Source organism: Aethina tumida, chromosome 1, assembly GCF_024364675.1.
Source record: "Aethina tumida isolate Nest 87 chromosome 1, icAetTumi1.1, whole genome shotgun sequence".
Classification (NCBI taxonomy): domain Eukaryota; kingdom Metazoa; phylum Arthropoda; class Insecta; order Coleoptera; family Nitidulidae; genus Aethina; species Aethina tumida.
The window spans coordinates 43259753-43286745 of record NC_065435.1 but is presented as its reverse complement, the minus strand read 5'-3'; the positions used below and the strand labels follow the sequence as shown (position 1 = coordinate 43286745).

The window sequence follows — 26993 nt, the reverse complement described above, 5'->3', positions numbered from 1 at the left end:
CATTAATTGGTCTTTCATCCCCATCTGTCTCTCTGCTCTATTTTTTGTGGAAATGAAGGGCTTGTTTGTTGATTTTCTACCACAGAGTCCAGCTTCTTTTAATCTTCGTTTTATGGTACTCACTGAAACACTAACTTTATTTCTTAATTTATGAGGGATGCGCTGTCCACAGCTGTTTTCTACCACTTCTGTTAATATTGGAAACCGTCCCCAAAGTGATCGAATTGTTTAAATTTAAATTGACTGTAATTTTAGTCTTCAATTTACCATTCCGAGACTTTTCTACAATTTGTTGTTTAATTTGTATAGATAATTAGACACCTCTGGGCATTTTTAGCTTTAAGGAACGATGTCAGACAGAAATAAATTATAAAATCAACTGTATTGAATATACGGTTTGATTGCTTTACTTATGAACCCTGCACAAAATAAAAGGTTAGATAAAAACTATGTAAATATAGATATCCGTGTATAAAATGAGGTATCAAATATTTAGACACTTAATAATTATAAAATTAATTTCAATTAAAAAGAATTGTTCTTTTAATAAAATTATTGTTTTTTAATTTGTTGCTCTATATGTGAACCATAGTGTACATTTAAATAAAAATGGAGATGGACATAAGTACGGAATAATATATATACATGACATGAATTTAGAAATAATTTATTTATTTGATTTGATTTGATAGCACAATTAACACAACACACATTAATAATCGATAAGATTGTGACACAGTTCCACAAGCATTTTTGTCCATCCTTCTTATTCATTGCCATAAATGTTCTTTGTTGGTGACGTTTTTCTGTTGAATTTTCAATTCCAGAGAGTACCACAGATTTTCTCTTAGATCAGAGAGAGTGAAGGTCGTGGAAGAAAATTCGTCATATTATCCAAAAACCAATTTTTACAAACTTGGATGTGTCTTTTGGATCATTATCTTGTTGAAATTTCCAAACTACAGATAAATTATTTTATTTTATATGATTTGTCAGATATCTATATAGATAAAACGTTCCATTTTATCTTCAATTCCTACTATGAGACCAGTACCAGATGCCGGAAAATATCCCCACAATAATTTTCCACCACCATATTTAACTGCTGGTTTTTAGAACTTAAAATCATTCCAACTGAGGCCAGTTACATATTGCCAACCATTTAATCCAAAGACTTGGATCACTCTTTAGTACTAAATTCCACATAGGTGAGTTCCAGTCCATATGATTTCTGGCAAACTCCTTAAAAAGTATTCAATTTTTTTTGTCCAACTCAAAAATAATAATAATAATGTAACGGCAAATAATATTGAAATACACAACCTGACAAAAATATTGACTATCTTTGAAAATTCAGTTCTTTTCCGATATTTTAAAGTGGCATAACGTATTTTCAATAAAACGAGTTTAATAAGAATAATCAATTTCTGAAAATTATTCCATACTTTTGACCACCACTGTACTTATGCCTCCAAATAAACCAGTATTTCAGGGGCGGTAGACTTAATTTTCCAATCGTCACGTATGTTCTCGTTCTTGTAAAGATTTTACGGCCGACAAATAAAGGGAAGTTTTTATTAGATTTATGCAAAGCATTTTATTGGTTTTGTATAAGTTCTTAGAACTTTTTATCACTCGCATTTTACTGGTTTTCGTACATTATCCGCTCAAACGTCTTTTGATATATTCAGAAGCCATAAAAAGATAATTTCATGCGAGCGATGATTTGGAAGAACTGTTCGTTAAACTCAAAACAATCGGGCACTAATGTAAATTGTGTTATTTTTTTGGTTGTTGCTTTATTAACACGGGGATGATTATCGTTGGCGCTCATTAAATCAAATTCAGTGAACCTATTTAACAATGACCGTCTGGGTTGAATTTCTATATCCAATTTGTGTATAGAAACGTAATTTGAAGTGGAGTCTGAATTGAAAACACTTCATTCCTTTGTGCCGTTGTAGTTTTGCCCCGACATGAATACGTTTGTTCCGACTTTAGTCTGATAGCCTCGTTAACTCCTGCAAAGATCGTTTAACGCCTGTAATGCTGATATCGAAGTGTTTATTTTTTTTTCGTGGGCGGCAGTTTATTAAAGGGAATAAAGTTAAATAAATGGCTTTAATAAAAATTTTCAATTTAAACTAATGCCACGGGGCTTCCGCCGGACAATCCGGGGACGGATCCAGACCGCCGTCGTTATTTCCATTTTTTAGGAACTCCTTTCAACGTTTGTTGGCCGTGACAGTTTCCGAAAATACTAGCGTTTTTTATACGCGATGCAAACGGGCTTTTAACTTTCCGTCAACTTTATTAGTGACTGGGACATTTCGAAACGTACCGCCCAGTTTTTATCTCTCGCCGCTGCCGTTGCAGAGGAACGGGCCATTTTTTTCTTGCGGGACAGTTTAATTATGTCCGACCATCGATATCCGCTGTGTGATTTTTTTGTTTTTTGCAGAGGTACCGGAAGGCATGTACTTAACGGCGAAAGCGTATCCGGATTTCCCCGACAAGATCTATTTCACGCAATGCCGTCCGACTTGGTCCGACGAAACGGATACAATATTTATGATCGTTAAAATGGCGGTGTTCTATTTGCTGCCGCTGCTTTTTATGTCCGTGGCGTATATTCAGATCATCCGTGTTCTGTGGAAGTCCGGGAATGTGCCGCATCAGGCAATGGGTAAGTGAACTATAATATGTATGTGAGTGTTTGCATGGATCCGGTAATGGATTTGCCGTCGTTCTTTTGCGCCGTTTGATGGTTCGCATTTACATGAAAACACTGGGTGCTACGCCACTCGTTTCCTGCGATGTGTGTCTGAGATGGATGACTGTTAAAGATGATGTTTCCAAACAATTTTCAGCGAACACTTATAATTCTATTTTTACTTTGCAATCCATCAGTTAATTTTTTTCTGTTATTAATTAATATTAACGATGGAGTGTGTTTCTTATTGGAAGGAATGTTTTGGTGAAGAAAAACCTAAGACAAATAATCCAATTCAAGTAGTATCAGCACCCTTGTTTTATTGAAACTAATGAATTGTCCTTTAGACATTATATTAAGACGACATCCACTTAACGTAATGGTGGAACGTTTGCAGTAATTTGTTTTCTAAAGTGTATTAAACTTCAGAAAATACTTGATAATATTTTAAATGTGTTCTTTTAATGATACCTTAATATAAATTCTAATGTAACACAATTACCTTTTCCAACGACTTCTGCTATAGGATCTTGAGGAGCATTTTCAACGTTTATTTTGGATTCTATAAATTTTCTTCATTAACATCGTCGGATAGCCATACTTATTTTCCATTTAAATCTGGTTAGTCAAGTCAGACAATCAGTCAATCAGTCCAAATTTAGTTGAACGAATCGTTGTAGCAATTTTGCTATAATTTACTTTTATTTAGAAACAGCTTCAGGACAAAGAAATTGCAACATCAAAAAGGGGGTGTTCAAATTTAATATTCTTTTGGTGAAACACAGAAACGATTAAAATTTGGTAATGTTTTGGTAAGCCCCCATAAATTTTGGAGGTTCTAAAACATGAAGTACATGTAGCTTCTATACTTCAAAAGAAAATAGACCACTTCATTGAATCAATGCCATGTCTTTTGAGGAGTGTTCAGATAATCTCGATAGACAAACATATTTTTAACTAAATTATACAAAAAAACCTAAAATCTTTGATATTTTGTTTTCAAATTGTAATCGTTTACTCCTTGCTATAATATCTATGTTTTAGCAAAACAATATTAAGTTTGAACACCTCTTATGTCTTTGTCACTGAGTATATTTTTTACTTTAATATTTATAAGAACTACCGTGTGATCTGTAAAATTTTGTTTAAAATTTCAATTTTAATGAATAATAGCTCAAAAACTCAATAATTAATAGAGCTATATATAATAGTGTAGTGGCCACTCTTATAGTAACTTATAATATTAAAATATGTACTGTAGTACTTAAATTAGATGCTAATACCTATACTGTTTATTGTCTTAATTTTGATTACTTTTTTATTTTTCAATGGACAAAATTATAACAACTTTTTACTTTATGTTCTCCGTGAATTTAAATCGATTCTTTACTTACTATAATTATTTTTTATTAATGGTTGAAGTAAAACTGTAAAAAAGTCATAATTCAGCGTTATCAAGACCAAGAGAAATAAAACCAGATGACTAAGAGTTAAGTTAAATAAGTCAATCGTTTCCCGTATTTATTAAAAAATTAAGACAAATTGGCTATCGAAAAAAATTGTCTCAATTCGAAAAACTTGAAAGAAAATTGATAACTGATACTATGAGGAGATGGTTAGTGGATGGGGGATTGTTTGATCCTAGACTAGAAAAAACTCTAATTTCTACTAAAAATCTGAGTCCAATTTTGACTTCTTAAGAATCACATTCACTGAACCACAAAACAAACAATGAAAACGAGTGATTTTTAGTGACTAGTCTAAATTTATTAATAAAAAAAAAGATTATGTAAACATCCTACAAAGACAAAACTACATAAAACGTTTGTTATACCCACAATTATGTACAGAGAAATATTAAACAACAATTTACTTTTATATATTGATAAGATATAATGCTCTTAATAAGTGTGTTTTAACATGAAAACGATACCAACACAAATCTAAAATTGTGACGTATTGGTTAAAAGTCCAAAGCATCGACGTTTTGCCTTGCCATAGGGGATCACGTTTATAACCAAATTAGACATAAATATTTTACAGATTTAAATGACATGTTTTTGAGACTAAAAACAACAACTAAATTTGAAAATATATATTTAAAAAAAATTGATTATACCTTCAATTGTTCAGATATATTAATTATCTCGAAATTTTCCAGAAATATTATATCTAAGGTAGTTTCACAAATTATCTCAAAATGTTAAAAATATTTTCAGGTAAGTATCTTACACTACTTAAAAAAGAGCCTAAAAACCTTCTTTACTGACTGCAGAAAAAAATTAAATAAAAAAAATTTTACAAATGACAGTTCCTATATATTTTAAAAGCGGTCAAAGATATTAAAATGTCCTATGAACTAAGAATAGTTTGTAACAGTCAAAATACACGAATTTAAGACACACTGTAAATCAAAATCCAATCCAAGTCCAATTTAACTAACTAAACATAGTTATACTTCCATATAAAATTGTATATTGTTTTAATATTAATGTATAATCTTAAAAATTAATAAACCATGTACTGAACACTTCCCAATGTTAATTGATAATTAATTGCTTTTTTATTGAGAGGGGAAAGTCAGAAGACAGAAAACCCCTCTCCGGGTACCGATCCCGAAGATCATAACCCAAAGCGAGACGCATATGTTCAGCATACGCGGATGAGCTGAACCAGATGACGTAAGGCTGGCGTAGATGCCACCCCCCTGTCAACTGAATTCTGAAAGAGCAAGACCAATCTCAGGAAGATACGAGATCTTCCTGGGGAAGGATTTGTCTTGCTGGGTTGGATCCGTTAGCTTCCCACTGCCACTGGTTTGTGGAGCGGTACTGAGCCCCAGGACCACGACAAGGTGGATCCATCCTGGGGATAATTAATTGCAATATATAAGTAACTTCTATCAGAAACATCTGGCATTAACAGCAGTGACCGGGATTACAATAAATCCCGGGCTGTTGAAACTGAAATCGCCACGGTAGTAACGAATGAAAATTCCCGTGTCATTAGCACATTCATTCACCTTGTTAATATTTTAAATCGTTCCCGATAATTTATTGAATCTATAAATTGCAAACCAGTGCAACCGGTACGTTGTAACAGTCGCCAGATAAAATCGCCATATTTCACTAGCATTTGGCTGCAATCGAGACCGATAAGTAAGTAATAATTGTCCATTGTTTCAATTTGACGGGGAATAATGTTCTATCCGGGTGTGATTGATATCTATTGCGGATCGATGAAAAAATTGCACTGGAGGAGAGTTTGACGGTGCTGAATTAGTGCAAGAACACGTAGATTTTTACGAGGCAAACGCAAATTCTAATAAAGTTCGTACGACGAATAAATATTTTGGATCGATTCATTTTTCGAATTTATTTAACGATGTGTTCAAAGCAATATGCTGGAAAGAAAGCACAAAGTTACGACGTCAGCAATTTTTCTATTAAAGGTAATAAATCCATCAAGATTTTCGGAGAATGTGGTGGAAAATTTTAAATTGGCGGTATTTTTTGAAGGAATTTAATAATCCCCGAAAACAGCTTTGAACTTTATTACACCCGTAATTAACCTTAAATGGATTATGGTTTCTTAAGAGGCTAATAATTTTTTTACTTTATTATAATTTTTGTTGCGCTCGAGCACATAAACTCATCTAATTGAATGCTTTATGATTTAAGGGTAAACACTTAAAAATGTTAAGGATAAAGGATACAAAATCTTAAAGTCTGCAGGTTAAATTTCAGGTTTATATCAACATTATTTGTATTAATTAATACTTGTGAAATTGTTTTTACAGATAATTAACGTCTGTACTTCATTTGAGATTTAATCCTTAATTAACAAGAATATTTAATCAGAATTTATCTTTAATTAATGGAAATCATGTTCGAAATAAGTGGAATAATAAATATAAGACAATTAACTCTAACTCTAACTATAATTTATTTTAAATTCTATATTTAATTAATTATAAATTATTTAATAATAATTTGCCTCTAAGTGATGTTATCAGTTTCAAACGAGTTTGCAACTTATAACACATAGATGCTGTGGTTCAATTTAAAATTTAAATTTGGTGTGTACACTCGTCCATATAACGACAAGAAATGATTAGATTCTGACCCAGATGGCGACAAGAAGTGTTTTTAAGCTACACATTTTTAGTCATATTAAATTCGTATAATGTCGACACAGTATTCGTTTCACATGTGTTGCGTTTAATGGGTTATTTCATTAATATCAAATATCGTTGCTGTGGGATGTTTCCTATTTTCCCTTATAAATTTATAGCCATATATAGCAAGATTTTCAAACTTCACTGATTGAGTAGGCGAGTCAATCAGTGTCTGAATTATTTTGAGAGTCCAACTCATGATTAATTTAAAAGCATGATACTGATCAATATTTTATATCCTTTTTTTTTGAATTTTTACTCTATTACTCCAAACTGTAGATGAAATGTGACCACCTATTCTATTTTCTAAGTCAGTGAATAAAATTATGACAATTTCTCTTCATTAAGATACAAGACCTTAAATTTTGAACAGGCAACTCTGGTTTATTGTGGAGGTCCAATTCACGATTAATTTAAAATTATGACACTTATCAATATGTTCTATACTTTTGCTTGAATTTTTAATCATTTAAGGTTTCTATTACCTCAAACTGTAGACCAGAAGTAGAAGAAATGTGACGACAGGATCTGTTTGGCCTATTCATTGAGTACCTATAATTATGGCAATTTCTTCCCTATTTTGTCTTCATTAAGATACAAGACCTTAAATTTTGAACAGACAACTCTTGTTTATTGTGGAGGTTCAATTCACGATAAATTTAAAATTATGATACTGATCAATATGTTCTAGACTTTTGTTAGAATTTATAGTCATTTAAGGATTCTATTACCCCAAACTGTAAACCAAAAGTAAATGAAATATGAGCAGTGGAGCTATTTGATCTATTTTCTAAGTCACTGAGTATATATAATTATGACAATTTTGACCATTTACTGTATTTATTAAGCCAAACTGTAGACCAAAAATAAATGACATTTGACCACTGTGTTTATTTGTTCTATTCCAAATTAATTCTGCAGTTTAATTTTTTCAGATTTATTTAACATTTTTTCCATTAACATATATTTTAAATTTTATGCTTTATTCAGATTTGTCACTGATTAATGTAATTAATTTTAAGGAGATAGTAATATATTATTAAACATATTATGATCAAAGGTTATATTAAAAACATTACTGAAACTTCTTATACTTTTCATATCTTTATACATTTTTATGATAAAATGATATTAGTAATAAAATTTGTGAATACATAATAAATTCATATAGCCTTTTCAACCATAAATATTTCATGTACCGAAGCAGCTCCTCAGATGACATATCACATATGAAAAACAGAATAAAGGCATCATTAACATTATTTATAGTATGGGAAACGAAGCTACTTAAGGCAAGTGGTTTAAAAAGAACGATACAATCGACATATCTCATAAAGGCGACCTGAGTGCAGTAAATTTCATATATCGTACTATTTCCGCATTGGAATCTCCTTTACAAGAATTCCGCACATGATTTAGTGGTCCATTAAATCAATACCCGAACAAGAACACACCGTCGCCAGATTTATTACGATCACGGAAATGGAAGCGATTCAGGGTGATGTTTTTCGGCCTTATTAAAAAAAGGAATTGAACCGCAGATAAAGGGACGAAAATCTGCGCGAGCTTTAACTTAATTATGTCTATTTATGTCTTGACTGCTTGTCGCAAAAACCCGTGAACGTTCTTGGTTCACAATAAAAAAATGAAACCGGAGTGATTTATCTGCTGGTTGTATGACGGATTCGAAGTGTTTTCCTCGAGTGCGTCATTCAAATAAGACATAATTATTTACTGTAACGTTAAATAAATACGTTTTTTCTCTTCAGCCCCGTAAACACGTCCGTGTAACCGATGGCGAAAGAAAAAGGCGACGTAGTTTTGTGTTTTATTCTTTTAATATCACCGTAACAGCTATTTCATAACAAAACCGAGTCGTATAAGGAAAGCGAAAGAGAAATGTTTAAATTTCGAGACCGACAAAGCCCTACGGATCAAAGGACCGCTTGCTTCTATCCAGCATTAGATTTGAAAGATAATTCGATATGGTCAATAAAATTTAGTGGTATATAATGTTGGAACGAAGCCAATTATTTTGGGATCGTTTTCACAAGCGAATAAAAAAATCTTTTCCATCATGTGCCAGATATAAATAAAGTAGTTGGGAATATTTGTTTTGTATTCCAATATATTTAAATATGTGCTGTAGTAATTCAGACTGGAATGAAACTGTCACGTAACTTTTGAATTTCCCCAGAATGATTACAAACTTTCTCGATTCCGTTTCTAAAACAAAATATTTTAATAACCAAGTGCTGTACATGTTCGCGTTTGAATAATACATACAATTAATTTGAATTTTGAGGCAACAAAGCGCCACGGATCAAAGAATTGAATACTTTGATCCCGCATCATATTCGATAGATAATACGTTGTGGTCAATAAAGTTCGACGAAGTGGATGGAACGCAATTATAGAAATCCGCTTTTATATCAGTCGCAAAAAATGTGCTTCATAATACATTTATGTATTATTAAACGGTAATCCGATTTTCGCTGAAAATCGCTTTTGAATGCATCATTATGAGCTGCATCCCATTTTAAAATAACTGGTAACGTTTGATGTCCAGAATTAGTACAGCAGCCGTCATTCCCTTCCTTCTATTGCGTAATTAAATCTTAATATGGTTCATTCAAATTTATTGCCATCTAAATAATTAATTCTTTATATGGACTGTTTTAAACAGGTCGAATGCAACTCAGGGGGAAATTGAAATAAACAAGGAAGTGTTTAATTAAATTTTCTGCTTGTGTCGCACCATCTGGAATCGTTTACAAGAAACTAATGAAATATTTTCGATTGATCCTGGTGTCAAGCGTAATTATTGTTTTATTAAACAGTTGTTTTCATTGACACAAGTTGTTTGGTTAACCTGAAAAGGTTCATGGATTTTTCATCATATTATATTTAGTCAAAAATTCTTTATTTTAGCCAAGATTCTTTTTTAATTATTAATTTTTGAATGTATTAACAAAATATAAAAAATATCTGAACTTATGCTCTATTTTTGAGTTTTTAGAAGAAAAATATTTATTTTTAAAATTTTCATTTTACATTTGTAGTTAAATTAGAATGAAGTGACCCATTTTAAATTCAAATACAGAACAGAACATAAATTATTATTATTATTCTTTTAATTCAAACGAGAACAATTTGAAAAAGTTAATAAATAAACAAAACAATTGGAAAAAGCACAATTTTTGATTGGGTTTAAAAGTCAAAATTAAGTTGAGAAAATTTGGATAAATCACCTGATCTAGTTTCAAAAAATAAAATAGAAGAACATATCGGTTAATGATGGGACTTGTTGGATTTAACGAAGGGTGAATTCAAGTTTCAATTGTAAAAAAAAATCAAAAATTAAAAATGGTCCCATTAATATATCTTTTTCGAAAATTTCAAAATTCTTATAAAACATAAATTTTTATTATTATTCAAAACAGAACAATTGGAAAAAGCACAATTTTTGATAGGGTTTAAAAGTCAAAATTAAGTTGAGAAAATTTGGATAAATCACCTGATCTAGTTTCAAAAAATAAAATAGAAGAACATATCGGTTAATGATGGGACTTGTTGGATTTAACGAAGGGTGAATTCAAGTTTCAATTGTAAAAAAAAATCAAAAATTAAAAAGGTAAAATTAATATATCTTTTTCGAAAATTTCAAAATTCTTATAAAACATAAATTTTTATTATTATTCAAAACAGAACAATTGGAAAAAGCACAATTTTTGATTGGGTTTAAAAGTCAAAATTAAGTTGAGAAAATATGGATAAATCGCCTGATCTAGTTTCAAAAAAATAAAATAGAAGAAAATATCGGTTAATGATGGGACTTGGATTAAACGAAGGGTTAATTAGATTTTCAATTGTAAAGAAAAATAAAAAAAAATCAAAATGCTTATAAAATAAATTATTATTATTATTACTATGATTTTTCATTCAAAAGGGAACAATTTAAAAAAGGTCCACTTTTTAATGAGTTTAAAAATCTGATGAAGATCTAGTTTCGAAATAAAATAGAATAAAAATTCTGTCAATGATGGATTGTTAGATTAAATGGAGGGACAATTAGAGATTGAATTGTAAAAAAAAAAAACAAAAATATATATATATTGTTTTTAAAAATTTCCTAGAGTATAAATTCAAATTTTATGTTTATTATGTTTCTTGAAACGCCTCTAAAACTTCCTTTTGATGAGAAAAAAACTTTATATGTAATTATAATTTTTTTACCACTTGAAAATTTTTGAAAATGGAACATTGTTATTATTACTATTCTCAAATTTCAGCTAATGGTTTCCTGAAAAATTTAAGATGTTTCGTTATTTGAGTTCATGTCTTAATTTTTCTCATATTTTGGACATTTAGTACGTCTATGAACAGTATAATTATATTTTGTTTTTGAGTTTTTATTTATTTGTGTTCTAAAATTATTTATATTTCGAATAAAATTGTATTTTCCAGAAAGAATTACCAAAAAATTAACTAGACTGTTTTGATTAAAAAATCATAATGTTTTCTCATCAAAAAAAAGCTTTTTAGGGGGCGTGGCAAGAAATTAAAAAAATATGCAATTTGCTAAAATTCTGAACTACAGTTCTTATTGAGTTGTTTAGTTGTTCCTTAAATATAATTTTAATAAATAAATACTTAAATAATAAAAAAAAACGAATTTAGACACTAGAAAATTTTATTAACAACCAATATTCAAATTAAAAATCAAGATGTATCAAATAAGTTACTCCCTACTATTTTTTTATTTTGAATGATTTTGTAAAAATATTTGAAAAATTGCACCCATACGAATTTTTTATGTTCATGAAAGTGGCGCCACTTTTTCGGCCTAGGATGATAATAAAAAATTATAAACTTTTAACAAAATTTGCTATTAAAAAAACATTACATTTAAATCATTTTTTTCTTCGAATTTTTATAAATATGTTACTGCAATTGGATCAATTTATATGTTTTATTGATTTATGTCATAAATTATTAAACTTAAGTAATAACTTTGAATATATATCGTATGATAAATTTCCGTAATACTTTAATCTCACCTCAAAATAACTTATACCTAGTTTGCCTCTAACACAATTTCAGCGTCGCGTACGCTATTTCTAAATTCCGGGTAACTTTAAAGATATTTCAGACTAAACAAAACTTTACCCAAAAATATACTTTCCCCCTTACGAAAGTTTACAACTGTAGTTCGGTCCAACCAAGTGTGTGTCATAAAATTAGATCAATATTTAACGATCTGGAAGGTGCAGTCTACTCTAAAAATAACAAAAACGTTTAGATATTAAAAGGTCAAAAAAGTCTGCTCCCTGCGGACATCGAAAGACACAATCAAAATCTTAAAAAAGCTTTACAGCCTGCCTCAAGTGTTTTTCTGGCTCAAAGTACAATAAATATTTATAACCTCTTTTAATAATACTTGGAAATAATATTTCGTTTACTGCCCGCTAAGCCGGCACAAAGTAAAAAAAAAATTCCGAGGCGGCAGATGTTTGAGTTCAACATTTACGACTCAATATGAATTTACGATATATTGAAAACTTTCATTTTCCGAAATAATCCGGCGTAAGTTAGTGGCGTTTTCAGCGAAACGGGCCACTGGGTTACGTCGCCGTACATCCTTCGACTCTTTAGCCCGGAGGTTTCCGTTCTACTGCGAAGCTCCTTTTGCGCGATAAATATTTTATTTTATGCGCCTTCGTTCGACGGATTTACAGTATTCCGTAGTCGCCGTATTTATATTATAATGCAATTATGTGCATCAATTTCCTGCCGGAACGCGTACGACGGGGAGGTTTGTTTGCATTAATTGCAGATACCGGAACGTGGATGGTCATAAATGCGAATTAATAATGTCAAACGGGTTGACATTAAAATAAAATATTTTGAGCCGTCCTGACAAGAAATTGATGACGAAAGTTTTGGCTTACCACTTCATCAAAACGTTTCCCGTGCAAATATGCAAAATAAATCAATAACCGGTGATCAATCAAACGTCTTTTCACAATTTACAACTAAACATAAATCACTTCAATCGTCATGTCGTCTCTCAGTTGCGTTCATAAAAAGTGCAATTTATTTGATTGTGCCTTGACTGCGAACATCCCTCCACCAAACACCAGATACTGATGGACATCCCCATTTTGCAGGGCCACTCCAGAAGAAATTAATTACATTACAGTAATTAAGCAATTGCTATAAACAATGAGATGTTCTCTTTTGAGGTTTCACCACTGTTGGAGCTTCCTCTCAACATACAGCTTCCACCGGTTTGTGATGAGGATGCACCCACTGATTAATTAATATTAATTTTTGTTACACACAAATTTAGAAGTGGTTGCTTTCGACGTATCCAGTGAAATTTCGCCAACAATGTGGTGATTTATTCGTTGACCTCGCTTCACCTATGCACACTAAACTAGGCGATAAATCAGATCAGTGGGTTTTCGATGTCACGTCGAACAATTAATCTACATATGGATTTATAGAAATTTATCATTTCCAACAGTGATCTAATAAAAGTGACATTTTTTAAATGATTCGACATAACTACATTTTAAATGTAAAATCGATGAAAATTTGCTTTAAATGTTAATTATAATTTCCCACAATCAAACAAAATATAAATTTGAATTTCAGCCCATAATTAGTTTGATTAATATCATACATTTAAAGCAATTAAATACCATAAAATTTAAATTAAATATAAATTATTCAAAAATAAATATAGGTAATACGACTGTATGCATGAAACAAATTGAATTTTTTGATATACACACATTTGAGCACAATTTATGACGCTTAAATGAAGTGTAAAAATTGGTTTATTGCTTTGGATATCAATAAATTTAATTTTATGATGAGTTCAACCGTGTATATATTTTATTTTGTGGAAAAACTCAACATCCAGTACTTCTTTAACTGTGTGTAACAAATAAATGAAATGACATGAAAGATTACAGCTGCTTTTTATTAAAGATATTTGTACAAACTACCTTTTTATACACGAGCATCATAAATCAATTCATCAATCATAACCAGAAATGGAGAAATATAGGATTTTATTGTGAAAGGTCAAAAACCGATTAATAGTTAGATACATCATGGTTTTGTGACTGCTGTACACTAAATTAAATCTTTATCGTACTTTACCATTTTTGATTTATTGCTTCGTGAATTTTATCTCAATTTATTTAATGTAGTGGTGTAATCCAGATTTTCTTGTTTAAATATCAACTATTTATTAGTTGCACAGGTTTTAAATTAAGCTTAATATGTGTACAGAATTGTTTTTCAATTGAAATTTGTTCGTTTTATTTGTCAAAAACCTGTTAAAATAGTTGTTAACTGCAACAGTAGCTCTATTTAATAAATATGCAGTTTTACTGCAACGCAAGGGAATTTAATTATGAGTTTCAAACTGGAAGTTAAATTTCGAGTTTGCAAATATGTGTTTTTACTCGTTTAACGGTTTTGTCGTTTTACCTTAAAAACACAGGTAACATTTCCATCAATTTCATACGTAACATTTTCGTATTGATTTGTTAATCTACACATAATGTTGTACCTTGGCTTTCGCTTTTTACAGCATTTCACCTCGTATCATAAATGTTGGAGGACGAGTTTGAAATGACCCTATAAGGTATTATAATGGTAAAATTTGTCTGAACCTTTGTATCGACGACCCAAATTTCGAGTATCGATTCAAATTATTTTATATTTCAATGAGCAATAGCTGCTTTTTATCGCGCTCATAGCGAAGAAAAGTGTTTCCAGTTTATTATACATTGGCGCCTCTGAAAGGACCCACTTTATAAAATGAAATTGCTACTTGTTTCCCAATTGTCAGATTATGTTTGTGAATATTTTATGTTTTAAGGCTTTTACTTTCTTTTTTTATGAATATGTTTTGGACTAATCTCGCTTGTTAAATTCTGTATGATAATCCTAAACTAATTGGGCTCGAACATATTTTAACCTCGTTTGTTTATTATAAAAAATGTTATTTGGTGATTGATTAAATAATGGACAAACATGGTTTGTTAAAGCACTGTGTCCTGGAAAATTTCATTTACGTTTTTGGTTCATGTATTACAGTGGTAGTCATTATTATAGCAACGTAATGTTAATAAATGTTATATATTTTAGACATAACTCTTTTATTTAATGTGAACTGTTAAAATAAATATTAATTACTATTGTTGTTTTATATAGTATTATAAAACCTATATTCTTATTCTATAAAATGTTACATACATTTTTCTGAATTGATCTGGACATAAAGATAATAAATTTAATTTTGAAAGGGATTTTTACTGATTAAATCTGTACTATTTAATTTAATATTAACACTTTGTCTAATATCCTTTTTGTTTTTATAATTTTGGTCCATATCAGTGGTATAGACTCGACAATTTTTTGAATATACGACAAGTTTTAAAACTGATCCTTCATGTTTTCTACAGGGTTGATGTCTGGAGATTGGGACGGGCAAAACAAAACATGGATACTTTGGTCTTTTAATCAATCCGTCACAATTTTGGATTTGTATTTGGGATCGTTTTCATGTTGAAACATAATTATTAACAGTGTCATTTCTTCAGTCTACGTAAGCAAATTATTGTTTAATATATCCCTGTACATAAATCTGTCTAAGGGGGCTAAAAGAATTAAAGCATCCACATAGCATAATTGAACAGCAACCACTATGGGTATAACAAACTTTTAGTGTAGTTTTGTCCCAGTAGGATGTTCAACATATGTTGAACCATAAATTCAATTTAAACCGTCACTAGAAACTACTCGTCTTCACTGTTTTGTCTAGTGGATGTCAAAATTGAACATTTTCACTGGACACATTTTTAGTAGAAACCAGGGTTTTTCTTGTATGTCTGGGGACAAACGAACCCCCTCCACTGACAGCTTCTCATAGTCCTTAAACCAGTTTCATCAAGTCCCATTTTTTCCCAGTTGACTTTGATTTCAGTTTACGATGTGATGACATAATTTTTTTATGCTCTATCTATCTTTTTTCCTATATTATATTCAAACAGTAATTAAAAAAGCTCAGCAACAAATTAATAAAACTTACTTAAACAGTTTCTTAAGTCAATAGAAGAAACGTTCTGCTTCTTCATAATAACACAAGATCATATATCACATAAAGTTATAAGGTGTTTATAACTTTATGTGATATTTGTTTGTAGGTAAAATTAATAAAGGCCATGAGACGATAAATATACCGAATTGGCCCCAGAAAGTAATCGGACTCATAATTTCAAGAAATAAGTACTAATAAGATACTTCGATAGTGCCAGTTTCAGGTCTTTATCGTCCCCCAAAACATATCCGGCATCTAGATCAATCGATTCACACAGTGCTGAGAAAATTATTTTTTCCTAATTTTCAGTATTTTTCGATTTACTCAGAAACGGTTATAGATAAAGACCTGAAACTCGCACTATCGAAGTATCTTATTAGTACTAAGATTATGAGCCCAATCTCTTTCTGGGGCCGATTCGGTATATTTGTCGTCTCATGGCCTTTACCCGAAAATAAAAAGGGATTTATGTATGAACATTATTTTCAGTTAATTATAACAATATTAAAAAAAATTTAAAAGCATAAATTGAAAAATAAATGCCCTGAAAATACGATCTTTAGTTTTAGGTACACGTAAATAAAAAAGGGGAATTAGGTACGCACATTATTTTCAGTTAATTATAATTTCATGGGAAATTATAAAAACAAACGGAGTGTGCGGCGACAATTGCCAAGGCACGGCGTGTAATTGTCGTCACCTTTTGTGTTAATTCATTTAATAAACCGTCGCCGACACGTAGGCACATAAATATTACCGGACATGAAATTTGAACTACCCTAATTATCAATTTATCGACCTACATTCCTGCACCAAAACCCTCCCCGTGTTTTTTTCTCCTGTTTACCCAAGGGAAACGGTTGAAACGGGTCTTTTCCAAGACCGCCTTCTTGTAATCACGTTCAACATGAATCTCTCGCTTTATCATTTAGTACACGTTTGTGCGTTCAGGGGGGTGTTTAATTAAGGGAAGATTTCCACATGCGTGGGTTTCCTTGTGAGAGTGTTTGCACGGAAAATTGGGAATTATCGTTTCCTGTGACATTTTTATGAGTCGAATTCATTCGCACCTGCGGACGTGTCAAACTGCGTTGAAAGTCGTGTGTGTTTGTTTTACAGACGTCAGCGGCAACCACCGTGGCGGCGGCCCCATGGTGAACACGTTCGCGATGAACATGAACACCAGCACTGAGGGACAGCTCAGGTCGCGTCGGAAGGCCGCCAAGATGCTCGTCTGCGTCGTCGTCATGTTCGCCATCTGCTTCCTGCCGGTGCACTTGCTCTCCGTGCTCAGGTAAGCGACCACCGTTGGGGATATTCATTACGTCCTGCAAGGATCGGTTACAAAAGCCACTCGGCGACACTCCAGCTCCCGCAGTTTCGTGCTGCGGATTATGAACGCGGCGCCATATTTTCATTATTTTTTTTTTTCTTAACTGGCTGGGGTATTGTACAGTTACACGGGGTGTTTAGTTTCATTGTCGGACCACTTGATGCGAGACTTCTAATTGTTCGGTGTACAGTCGCAAAATTATTAACAACCGGGACACTGAACGTTAACCTGGAGTACATTTAGTGACTGACTAAATCTGTGCCTTTAATTAAGGATCACATTTACTCGGATGTCTTTCGCCAACATTCTATTATGCTGTTTGAATAATGTAGTGTGTAATACTAGTGTTATTTTTAATATATTTGCCTTACATTTAAACCGACAAATAATAATAATTTTCATAAATCAAATGTTATCTGCATGACCCCGTGTAATTTTGATACGTGTAAAAAAGATGAATTATAGTTTTTCCTGCGCACAACGGCAACCATTTATTATCATGTCTCTTCAATGGTTGAACAGTAAATATGGCGGAAGAGTAAACACATCATAGACAGGAATATCAACTGACAAATTTGTCATATTTACATTCTGTCATCTTGTATGTGGAGAAAGTTTTTGCCGCATTATTTGACTTGGATGCTGAATAGATATTGTATACATCAGCATAGTCGGAGACAGACAGACAAATTTGTAATTGGATAGATACATTTACAAAAATAAAACTTAATTAACCAATATAAATGTTTGTGTCTTTGTATTTCAGGCAATATAATCAGTTTAATTGTTACTTCAATAGATTTTTAGTTTTAGTTTTTAAAATAAATATTAGGTACTGGAAAATGTACCGTAAAGTAAAAGATTTTCAAAAGCTAAATAGCAATAATACGTTCAGTGAATTAAAAGCCCTCTTTAATGAGGTGATCCCCATTCTTGTTTGAAAAAAAAAAAAATAGGGGATGCTACCTGGGAGGAGTGCTAACTTAATTTTATTCTGAAAAATTACGTTTCCCGTATTATTGAAAAATTTAGAAGAACTACTGAGATCATGGCTACGAAAAAAATTATGAGAGTTTGAAAAATTTGAAGGAAAATCAATAACTGAATAAGACATGCCAAAAGACAATCCAATCTTATCGTCAACTGAAATTAAAGCAGGACTTTATGAAATTAGTTCTAGGGCTGTCAGAAGTTTCTATCAAAATGTGAAAGTCGAGTTTTGACATTGACTGAACCACAAAACAGTGGAGACGAGTAGTTTTTATTGATGAGTCTAAATTTGGTTCAGTTTATGTTAACCATCCTACAGGAACAAATGTACACGAAGTTTATACCCACAATGAAACATGGTGGAGGTTGAATTATACCATGGGGATGTTTCAGTTCTTCTGGCGTAGGCCCCTTAAACTGATTTATGTACAGGGATATATTGAACAAGACTTTCCTTCCATATATTGAAGAAATAATGCTCTTAATAAATATGTTTCAACATGAAAACGATCTCAAAATGATTAAAAGATGAAAAAGTTGATGTTTTGCTTGTCGATAATGTTCAACAATGTTATCGAAAATGTCTGTTACATAAATTAAACTTCCTGCACATGAAGTGGATTTATTCTTTGACTTGGAGGTCTCCAAATTCTGACTCTCTATCTCTAAATACTCCAAATCTGCTTTCATTTGTAAACATCACAGTACTTCACTCCTCATTCCACAATTCTCTTTCCTGATACCAAGTTAATCCCAAGTTAATCTTACTCCACAATGGGCAGGCTGGGGTAGCCACCTTATGGGTCTATTTAAAACTATCCTTGAGCTTATATGACATCCTGTAATCAAAATCAGGTCTTGTCTAAGAAGTCAGCAGTTTCTTATTGGGTCCACTCATGCTTCTCTGATCAATAGTCTTCCAGATTAAATGTAACTCTTAGTCGACCTCCTGTAGGAGGATCTCGCAGACATCCTGTTTCTAGAAACCATTGATAGACCCTGCACACCACGGATTGGTCAACATTAAATGCAGCGACCACATCAGCTTGTTTTAAGTCAGTCTGAAGCATTCCTACAGCACGATGTCGTTCAGCTTCTGACAAATGACGTCTCTGCATGATTCTAAGAAAATACTATAGAAATTGGTTGTTAATTCTTGAACAAAGTTAAAATAAAACTGAATATTTAAATATTGACTGAAACCTATGATCCGTTTTTTCGACCTCGTTGTTTTTTGTCTAAGGTTTTATTATTTTCATTTTAACGTTTCTATTCACAAATAATCAACGTATGCAGGGCATATAAAAATGTGTGATTAAATTTATATTTTGGTCGAAATATAAATTTAATCATCATAAATAAGTAACTTTTTTCGATCAGTTTAAACTGGTCGTATATTTGGAAAATGGAGGAGTCTATACCATGAAGAGGGGCAAAATTATAAAACAAAAATGATATTATACAAATTATTAATCACATCTTCAATCATTAAAATTGTCTTTAAAAATGAAAGTTACTATGTTTATGTTCAGCTCAATTCAGAAAAATATACGTAACACTTTATAAAATAGTACACATTAAATAAAAAAGTTATGGCTAAAATATTTAATATTTTAAAGATTGCTGTAATAATGACCACCATTGTACATGTTCAGTTGGCCGTTGAAACGTTGGTGATTTTTGTTTATAGCCAAACAAATCTACTTACTTTACACATATCGCTTCCTTGACATGTGAAAATGCCGAATGGTGGCTCGTCGCAGTGTCACATCGTGGTGCAGAACTCCGATAGCGCGTCGCATCAACCGGTTTTATAAAGTTTTTATGCTTTGTCGGTGTGCGGAAAGCGCTTGATGTCAAAACGTCAACAGATTTATTAAAGTAAATAAGAAGAGGAGGGGGGCTGTAAAAATCCCCACACAAAGTAACCGCGATAATGATTTCATCTTAGGCAAAGTGCATAAGATTTACCACGTCATAAACTCGGAAAATATTTTGTAAAACTCCCACATTTCCTGTCAACGTTATTCCATTAGCGTTGCGTTGTCTCGTAAATCTTCATACGCGACTCCCGACACAATTTCGGAGTCGCAATATGTATGTGCAACTTTTCGCGACTAATGCAAGACATCTTACAAATGGACCGGGGAGTTCGTGTTCCTGTTATTAATAACAGAATGCCCTGATGTCATAAACTTCTTATAAGGATAGTGTGTTTTTGAATTTTACAGGTTGTAAGAAACGCAATTTCTTTTCAATTTATCATTGCCAAGCTTCTTATTCAAGGAAAGAGATAATGTTTCAGTCACATTGCATCATCATCTTTTAGTTAATAAAGTCCAAGTTTCAGTTAATAAAGTATGCATCTGTCTAGAGCTTCTTGAAAACTTATATACTCCAATGCAACCCGAGTTCTTAAGTACAAAAATCTATTTTCTGGTAAAACGATGATTAAAACAGGCATCTGGAAAGTCGTTTGTATCATGTTACTCGAATAGCAGCTAATATTTATTTCAACATCTAATTTTATTTTTCTTCAAGTAATGTTCATTCATTTAATATACAAATCATTCCAGTTTAATGTTGTTAAAGTCATACATTCACTGCACATATTTTCATGTTGATAATATATTTATTGCTCTATAATGCCACTGATATCCTGATTTTAGAGATGATTCAAATAACCACTTTTATCAGTTAATGAATCAGGAGTAATCTGGTAGATTACACTAAAAACCGTTCGAATATAAATTTGAACAAATCTGTATAACGGCATGCTGGTATTAATTGGACGCAAGAACTAAGTAAGTGAGATGTGGGAAGACTGCACTTCCAGTAATACAAACTAAAAGCAATTATTAGTTTGAAAGTTATGACCGGGATGCCCCATTAAAACAAAACAATGTTAATAGCCGATACAGGGACAGGTAACTTCTAATACAAATGTAAGTTGAACTTTTCGTAAATGTCATGTAAAGACATCATTTATCATTAATTATTCTCTGGAGTTTGGAACTGTCAGTATGATAATTTTATAGTCCCATCTCCCCCTGCGTTTTGTAATATTAATCATACATGAACGTGTCAAATTTCCTAGTTTAATAAAAGGTTAATTCGGTTTTCCAGGATGTACTTAAATAAGATGCGATAATTCATTTGACTTTCTTAAATATCTTTGTCGATATTGTGATTTAGCAGGAGGCGTTTAATTTTTCAACTGACTTGTTCCACGCTTTGTAAAATAAAGTGATATCCAGAGTCCAAATGATGTAATTTAAATCCTCTCAGAAATGGAAAATTAACTAATAATAAGGGAAAATTTAATTCCATGCTGAACAATATTTCTTAGATTATACTCAGTTATTTTCTTAGAAGTGCTTAAAAACAATAGTTTACAAGATCGTCAATTTTATTTGATCCTTAATTAAAATTAATTAAAATTTCAATTTAAATACGAAAATTAATTAGTAAGTGCTTGTATAAAATAAAATCACAACGACTAATTAGGGTTTTTTTGAATTAAAGAAATTGGATGTCGATCTTTTATAAAATTAAATTTTCACATGAGTCGAAGTAATTTATCAAATTCTGAAATTTTTACACAGTCATCCAGCTAATTGTCATGTTATCTACATCTCCCATATTAATCAAACATTAACCTTTGCCTAATTTACGCTATGCTAATTAATGTCCGTGTTATACACACAATACTACCATATAAAGATATTATTAACGACAATATAGGTATTGGAACAATACAATGTAACACATTGCCATTAATTGTGACTTTCAGATGACAAAGATTTATAGACGTCATCCCCAGTTAAAGTCAAAACACATTGTGTTTTTTAAAATTTAATTTAATTGTTATAAAAACCCCTTAATGCTGAAAACAGATAATCAAATTAACTTATTTCATGCTGCTTAACTTGTTTTTGTCGTCAAAGAAAAGTAAAACATTTATTAAGACATTTTAATTGCCTCATTTTTTTCGTTACCATCGCCCTAAAGGGGGTGTTTTTCCGCCAAGATGCACCGTTTAAAAAGGAAAAAAAATTATCCAGCATCATAATTACGTAATCTCAATCCCTTTAAAAAATGAGAAATATTGTTGCCAACGAGGTATCACTTTCCGCATCGCCATACTTTCATAAAGTGGATTATATTAAAAAGGAGGTAATAAATGTGTTACAGATAATTCCACTTTGCATTAACTAGTTATGGAAATTTCGCATTAACTTTGTTTATGACCCGGAAAAGTATAATTAAACGTATAGAAATTGCGTGACAAGTGAGTTTATACGGATTTTTATTCATACGAAATCCGTCACAAGTTCGCTCATATACTGTGACTATTTTTATTTAGTTAAACATACGCAGATGCACCGTATTATCCCACGTATTATGCATTTCCACATGCCGTCATGAATATTTCATAGCGAAAACGTTTGTAGACATCCGAATGAACTTTTTCTGCTCCAGTCAGTTTTATCAGCGTGTTTTTCGAGAATAATTACGGTTTTATTAAGGGACCGGCATTAAATGAGCAGTTTTCATTTTTAATTAAACTACGACAAAAACGGTTAATCACGTTAAATCCGTTCAAGTTGTTGCGTAAACATTGTGAAAATGATGTTCACACGTTCGACGTCAAAAAGGCGGAGAGATCGAGATTTCGTTTGAATAAATCTGGAACCGATCCGGCATGAAATATTCAGAGAGGCGTATTCGTATTTTCGAGAACTTCAAATAATTTCGATATGAGGTGCTGGTTGCACTGTATGGTTGTGTTTATGACGAAATGAAAATAGGCAACGGGTAAAAGGAACGAGCATCGATTTAACCGAGTGATACTTATTGTGTGTTTCGAATTGAATTTCGGGTTAAGCGACAACAGCAAAAAAATATTGCTCTTGAAAAGTACTTTGTGTGTGTCTCTCTTTCATGCAACTTTTGCATTACGAGTTGGCGCAACTTTACACTCGCATAACGAAAATATTTGTATATCGAATATTGTGTTTCGAACGTCGATAACTGTGGAAATTAAAAAACAGGCCCTTTAAAGTACGACGGACGTATTGTAAAGTGTGATTTTTCTTTATTTTCCCTTGCCGTTTTTATTGAATTTTTTTTGGACGTTTTAAATTTATCTCCTCTCAACAATGTAACGGATTATTGCTTCTGGAAGATACTAATCTTGCACAAAAAAAGCACGTTTTGGACGACTTTGATAAGAAAAATTTAAAATAGGACAACAATGAACTTAATTTTCCTTTTCCCCCTGAGACGTTTTAAAATGCAGAAGTTATCTTAAGATTTATATTTCTTACGGGATATTTTAAGATGTAGCTACAACCTGGAAAGCTGTCCAAAAATAAACATCAAACAGTCCTTTTTATGATAGTGACTAGAATATTGATTGCAATGTTTGTGTAGTTTTTCTTGTAATATCTGTTACACATTGTGCAACGTGAATAGCCGTTAGAACAAGGACTAGAACAGCAGCTTTGTTAGGTGTACTTAATTACTAATAGATCCAACAATGTTATTGGGATTCTGACATCACCCGGTCTTTAAACAGGAAGGACGTGGCGCTACATAGAAACAATGGCCTAGTAATTAGTCAAGTATTCAACCAAAATTACACGACACAATTTTGTTCTGCAACATTATCAATCCGGTCAAGTGAAAAATTTTCGATTTTCGTTCAGAACAAAGGTCACACAATGTGTAAATTAAATTTCCTGTGGGTTAAAGTAAATGTGCGGGGGTGGTTAATCTGTTTTGTTTAAATTAGCCTTTGAAACATGAGCGACAACACTATAAATCTGGCATTGTATTTATTTCCCACTTCTGGTTGGTGGTGCACGTTAATCGAAATTCGCCGGTTTAATTGAGACCAACACAACAAACGCAACGTCTTTCTAAATTTAGATACGCCATTAAAGTCCAATTGAGACTAATGTACGGAGATGAATTGAAATTATTTTTCTACGAATAACATATGTAGAGCAACAAATTAAAAAACATTTTACTAGAAGAATGATACTTCTTAATTTAAATTAATTTTAATTATTTACATAGTTTTTACATACCGTTTTATTTGGACCAGGGTTCATAAGTAAAACAACCAAACCGTATATCCAATACAATTGATTTTATAATTTATTCCTGTGTCCAACATCGTTTCCTAAAGCAAATAAGGCTTAGAGGTGTTTCTATATCAATACAAATAAAACCACAAATTGTAGAAAGGTTCCGGAACGGTAAAAATCAGAGTAAAATTGCAGTCGATTTAAATTTAAACAAATCGTTCGTTTTGAGAGTAACACAGCAGTGGACAGGAAAGTAAAAATGCTTGCTGTTCGCGACCCTTTTATCAACGCACCCCGCATAAATCAAGAAATAAACGAAGTCAGTGTGTCGGTGAGTACCACAAAACTAAAACTAAAAGAAACTGGTATCTATGGTAAAAAATCAGCAAAAAAACCTTCATTGCTGCAAAAAATAGAGCTTTTTGCAAGAGATCATATGAAATGGGCAGATGGGCTATGGAAAATAATTTTGTTTTCCGATGAAAGTCGGCTTCAATTATTCAAATCTTATGACAAATAGTGACATTCTGGAAAATCATGTGCTTAACGATCCGAAACACATATCTAAGTTAGTTAGAGAATGGAGTACGTGTAATGTACTTTGGCCAGCACAAAGCCCACACCTCAATCCAATTGAAAATCTTGGAGAACATTATACATCATTTATTTATATAGTTTTGAGATTGGTCAAGTAGTTCAGATGCTAACTTAGAAAGTGCTGTAAATTCATATACCGTGCAGGGAGTAGGTAACAGAAATCACAAAAATAAATTAACTTTAATTTTTTTTTTTTCATAAAGATGACACTTTTACGAAAAAAAAATAAGCTACTGAGAATGAAAATCGGGCGACAAACTATGAAGTTATGAATTTTAAAATGGTAGATCAAGATTCAGCGTTTTACTTTGGCATCTGAATTACTAGACCAATCTCAAAACTATAAGAAAGTTATAGAATGGTCATTTATCTTCAATTTGAATGTCTGTTTAGCCAAATCGGTCAATTAGATCTTGAGTTATACTCAAAAATGTCGGCGCAACTCGAAAAAAGGAGAATAAAAATTAAAAAACAAAATATTTTTTTGAGAATGCTTTCATAAAAAAAATTTAAGTATGATTCTGGAGTTTAGTAAGCCAAAATTTATGGAAAAATGATAACCTAGTTTTTAACAAATTTACAATCTTACAATCATTTCCATATTGTCATAATTTGTTATAGTTACACGATTGTTAAACAGCAATTGATTGAATTTTGTCAGATTTGTCATAACGTGACGCACATTAATATTCTCCCTCTCACATTGCTTATTTAATCTCGATGTCCATCATAAATATCCAGAGTTTTGATGGCCAGCTGTTCGAAGTCGATGGCGAAATCGTTAGGTTCTCCCCCGCCATCAAAAATAAGCTGGATTTGAACGGCGAAAAGAAGGAAGCGTTGCGTCTGCCCTTCAAGCCCGAAAATCTGAGCGAAGCCTTCGAATGGGCGAGCCGTCATTTGGATGAACCTCCGCAGGAGACTAGTTCAGAGGCAGGGGACGACAAGAAACAGGAAAAGGGACCGGAGGATGTCGCCTCCATGAACGTCAAGTTTCGTCGTTGTCTAGTCGTCAACGAAGAGTCGCTCATTAGTATGATAGATGCTGCGGCTCAGTTGGATAAGGATGAACTCCGCGAGCTACCTTGCAGAGACAAAGGAGAAACCGTGCTGGTTGAAACCGCCGAGAAAATTTTCTTTGAGAATTAAATTTCTTGTCAGATGTACCTCATCAAATAAACTCCTTTGATATGTATGTTTTTTTGTTTATTTATCTGTTGCGGAGGATTTAAAATTGTATCATTGGCAGTTAAAATGAATAATTTGTCTTTGCGTTGTGAACAGAATTAGTTCTCTTAATACGCTCAGTTTGACTTGACCATAATAAAACGGTTAAAGTTTCCCAAATCAATGAGACATAAAGCTATTGTAAAGTAAATCTACGCTCAAAACATTATGACTGGTTATTCGATAAATCTCCTTATAATCCTGCTTTTAGCTTGCATTGTCCATTAAGGGAAACTTTCTGATGTAAATGAGGTCATTACAACCGTGTAAGCCTTCACAATCCTAAACCGATGATTAAAGGCTTGCTCGGCCGCACGTACGTAGATAAATTGGATTTTTTCCTAACGTGATTAATTTTATTCTAGGTTGACGGTGAAACTGACCAACAGCGAAATGAATCAGGCCTTCTCACTGATCTCACACTGGTTATGTTATGCTAACAGCGCTGTTAATCCGATCATATACAACTTCATGAGCGGTAAGCAACTTTTAGTGTTATAAATAATATTTGCGGTACTTACAATAAAGACGTTTTAAATTTGGCCTATAAATAGGTAAGTACCAATAAATTTCTAATAGAAAATTTTAATAACCCTTAAACAAATTCCAATAATAATAAATAATAATAAGACAGTTTTACATTGTTATTTTTATTTTCTATTTAAGTGTTGTACATTAAATTCTATTAGAAAAAACTCTTCCATTTTTGGTCAACATCATTCGCAATTTGCTTATTGCTC

General features: G+C 32.0%; 1 protein-coding gene across 1 annotated transcript in view; it reads left to right on the top strand.

Annotated features, from left to right (window-relative positions):
• LOC109604489 (orexin receptor type 2-like) overlaps positions 1 to 26993 on the top strand; it is a 121088-nt gene that overhangs the window by 90489 nt on the left and 3606 nt on the right. Inside the window, exons 4-6 of the mRNA XM_049961819.1 lie at positions 2462 to 2686; positions 17131 to 17305; positions 26619 to 26731. Coding sequence (XP_049817776.1) covers positions 2462 to 2686; positions 17131 to 17305; positions 26619 to 26731 — 513 coding nt within the window. The remainder of the gene's footprint in view (positions 1 to 2461; positions 2687 to 17130; positions 17306 to 26618; positions 26732 to 26993) is intronic.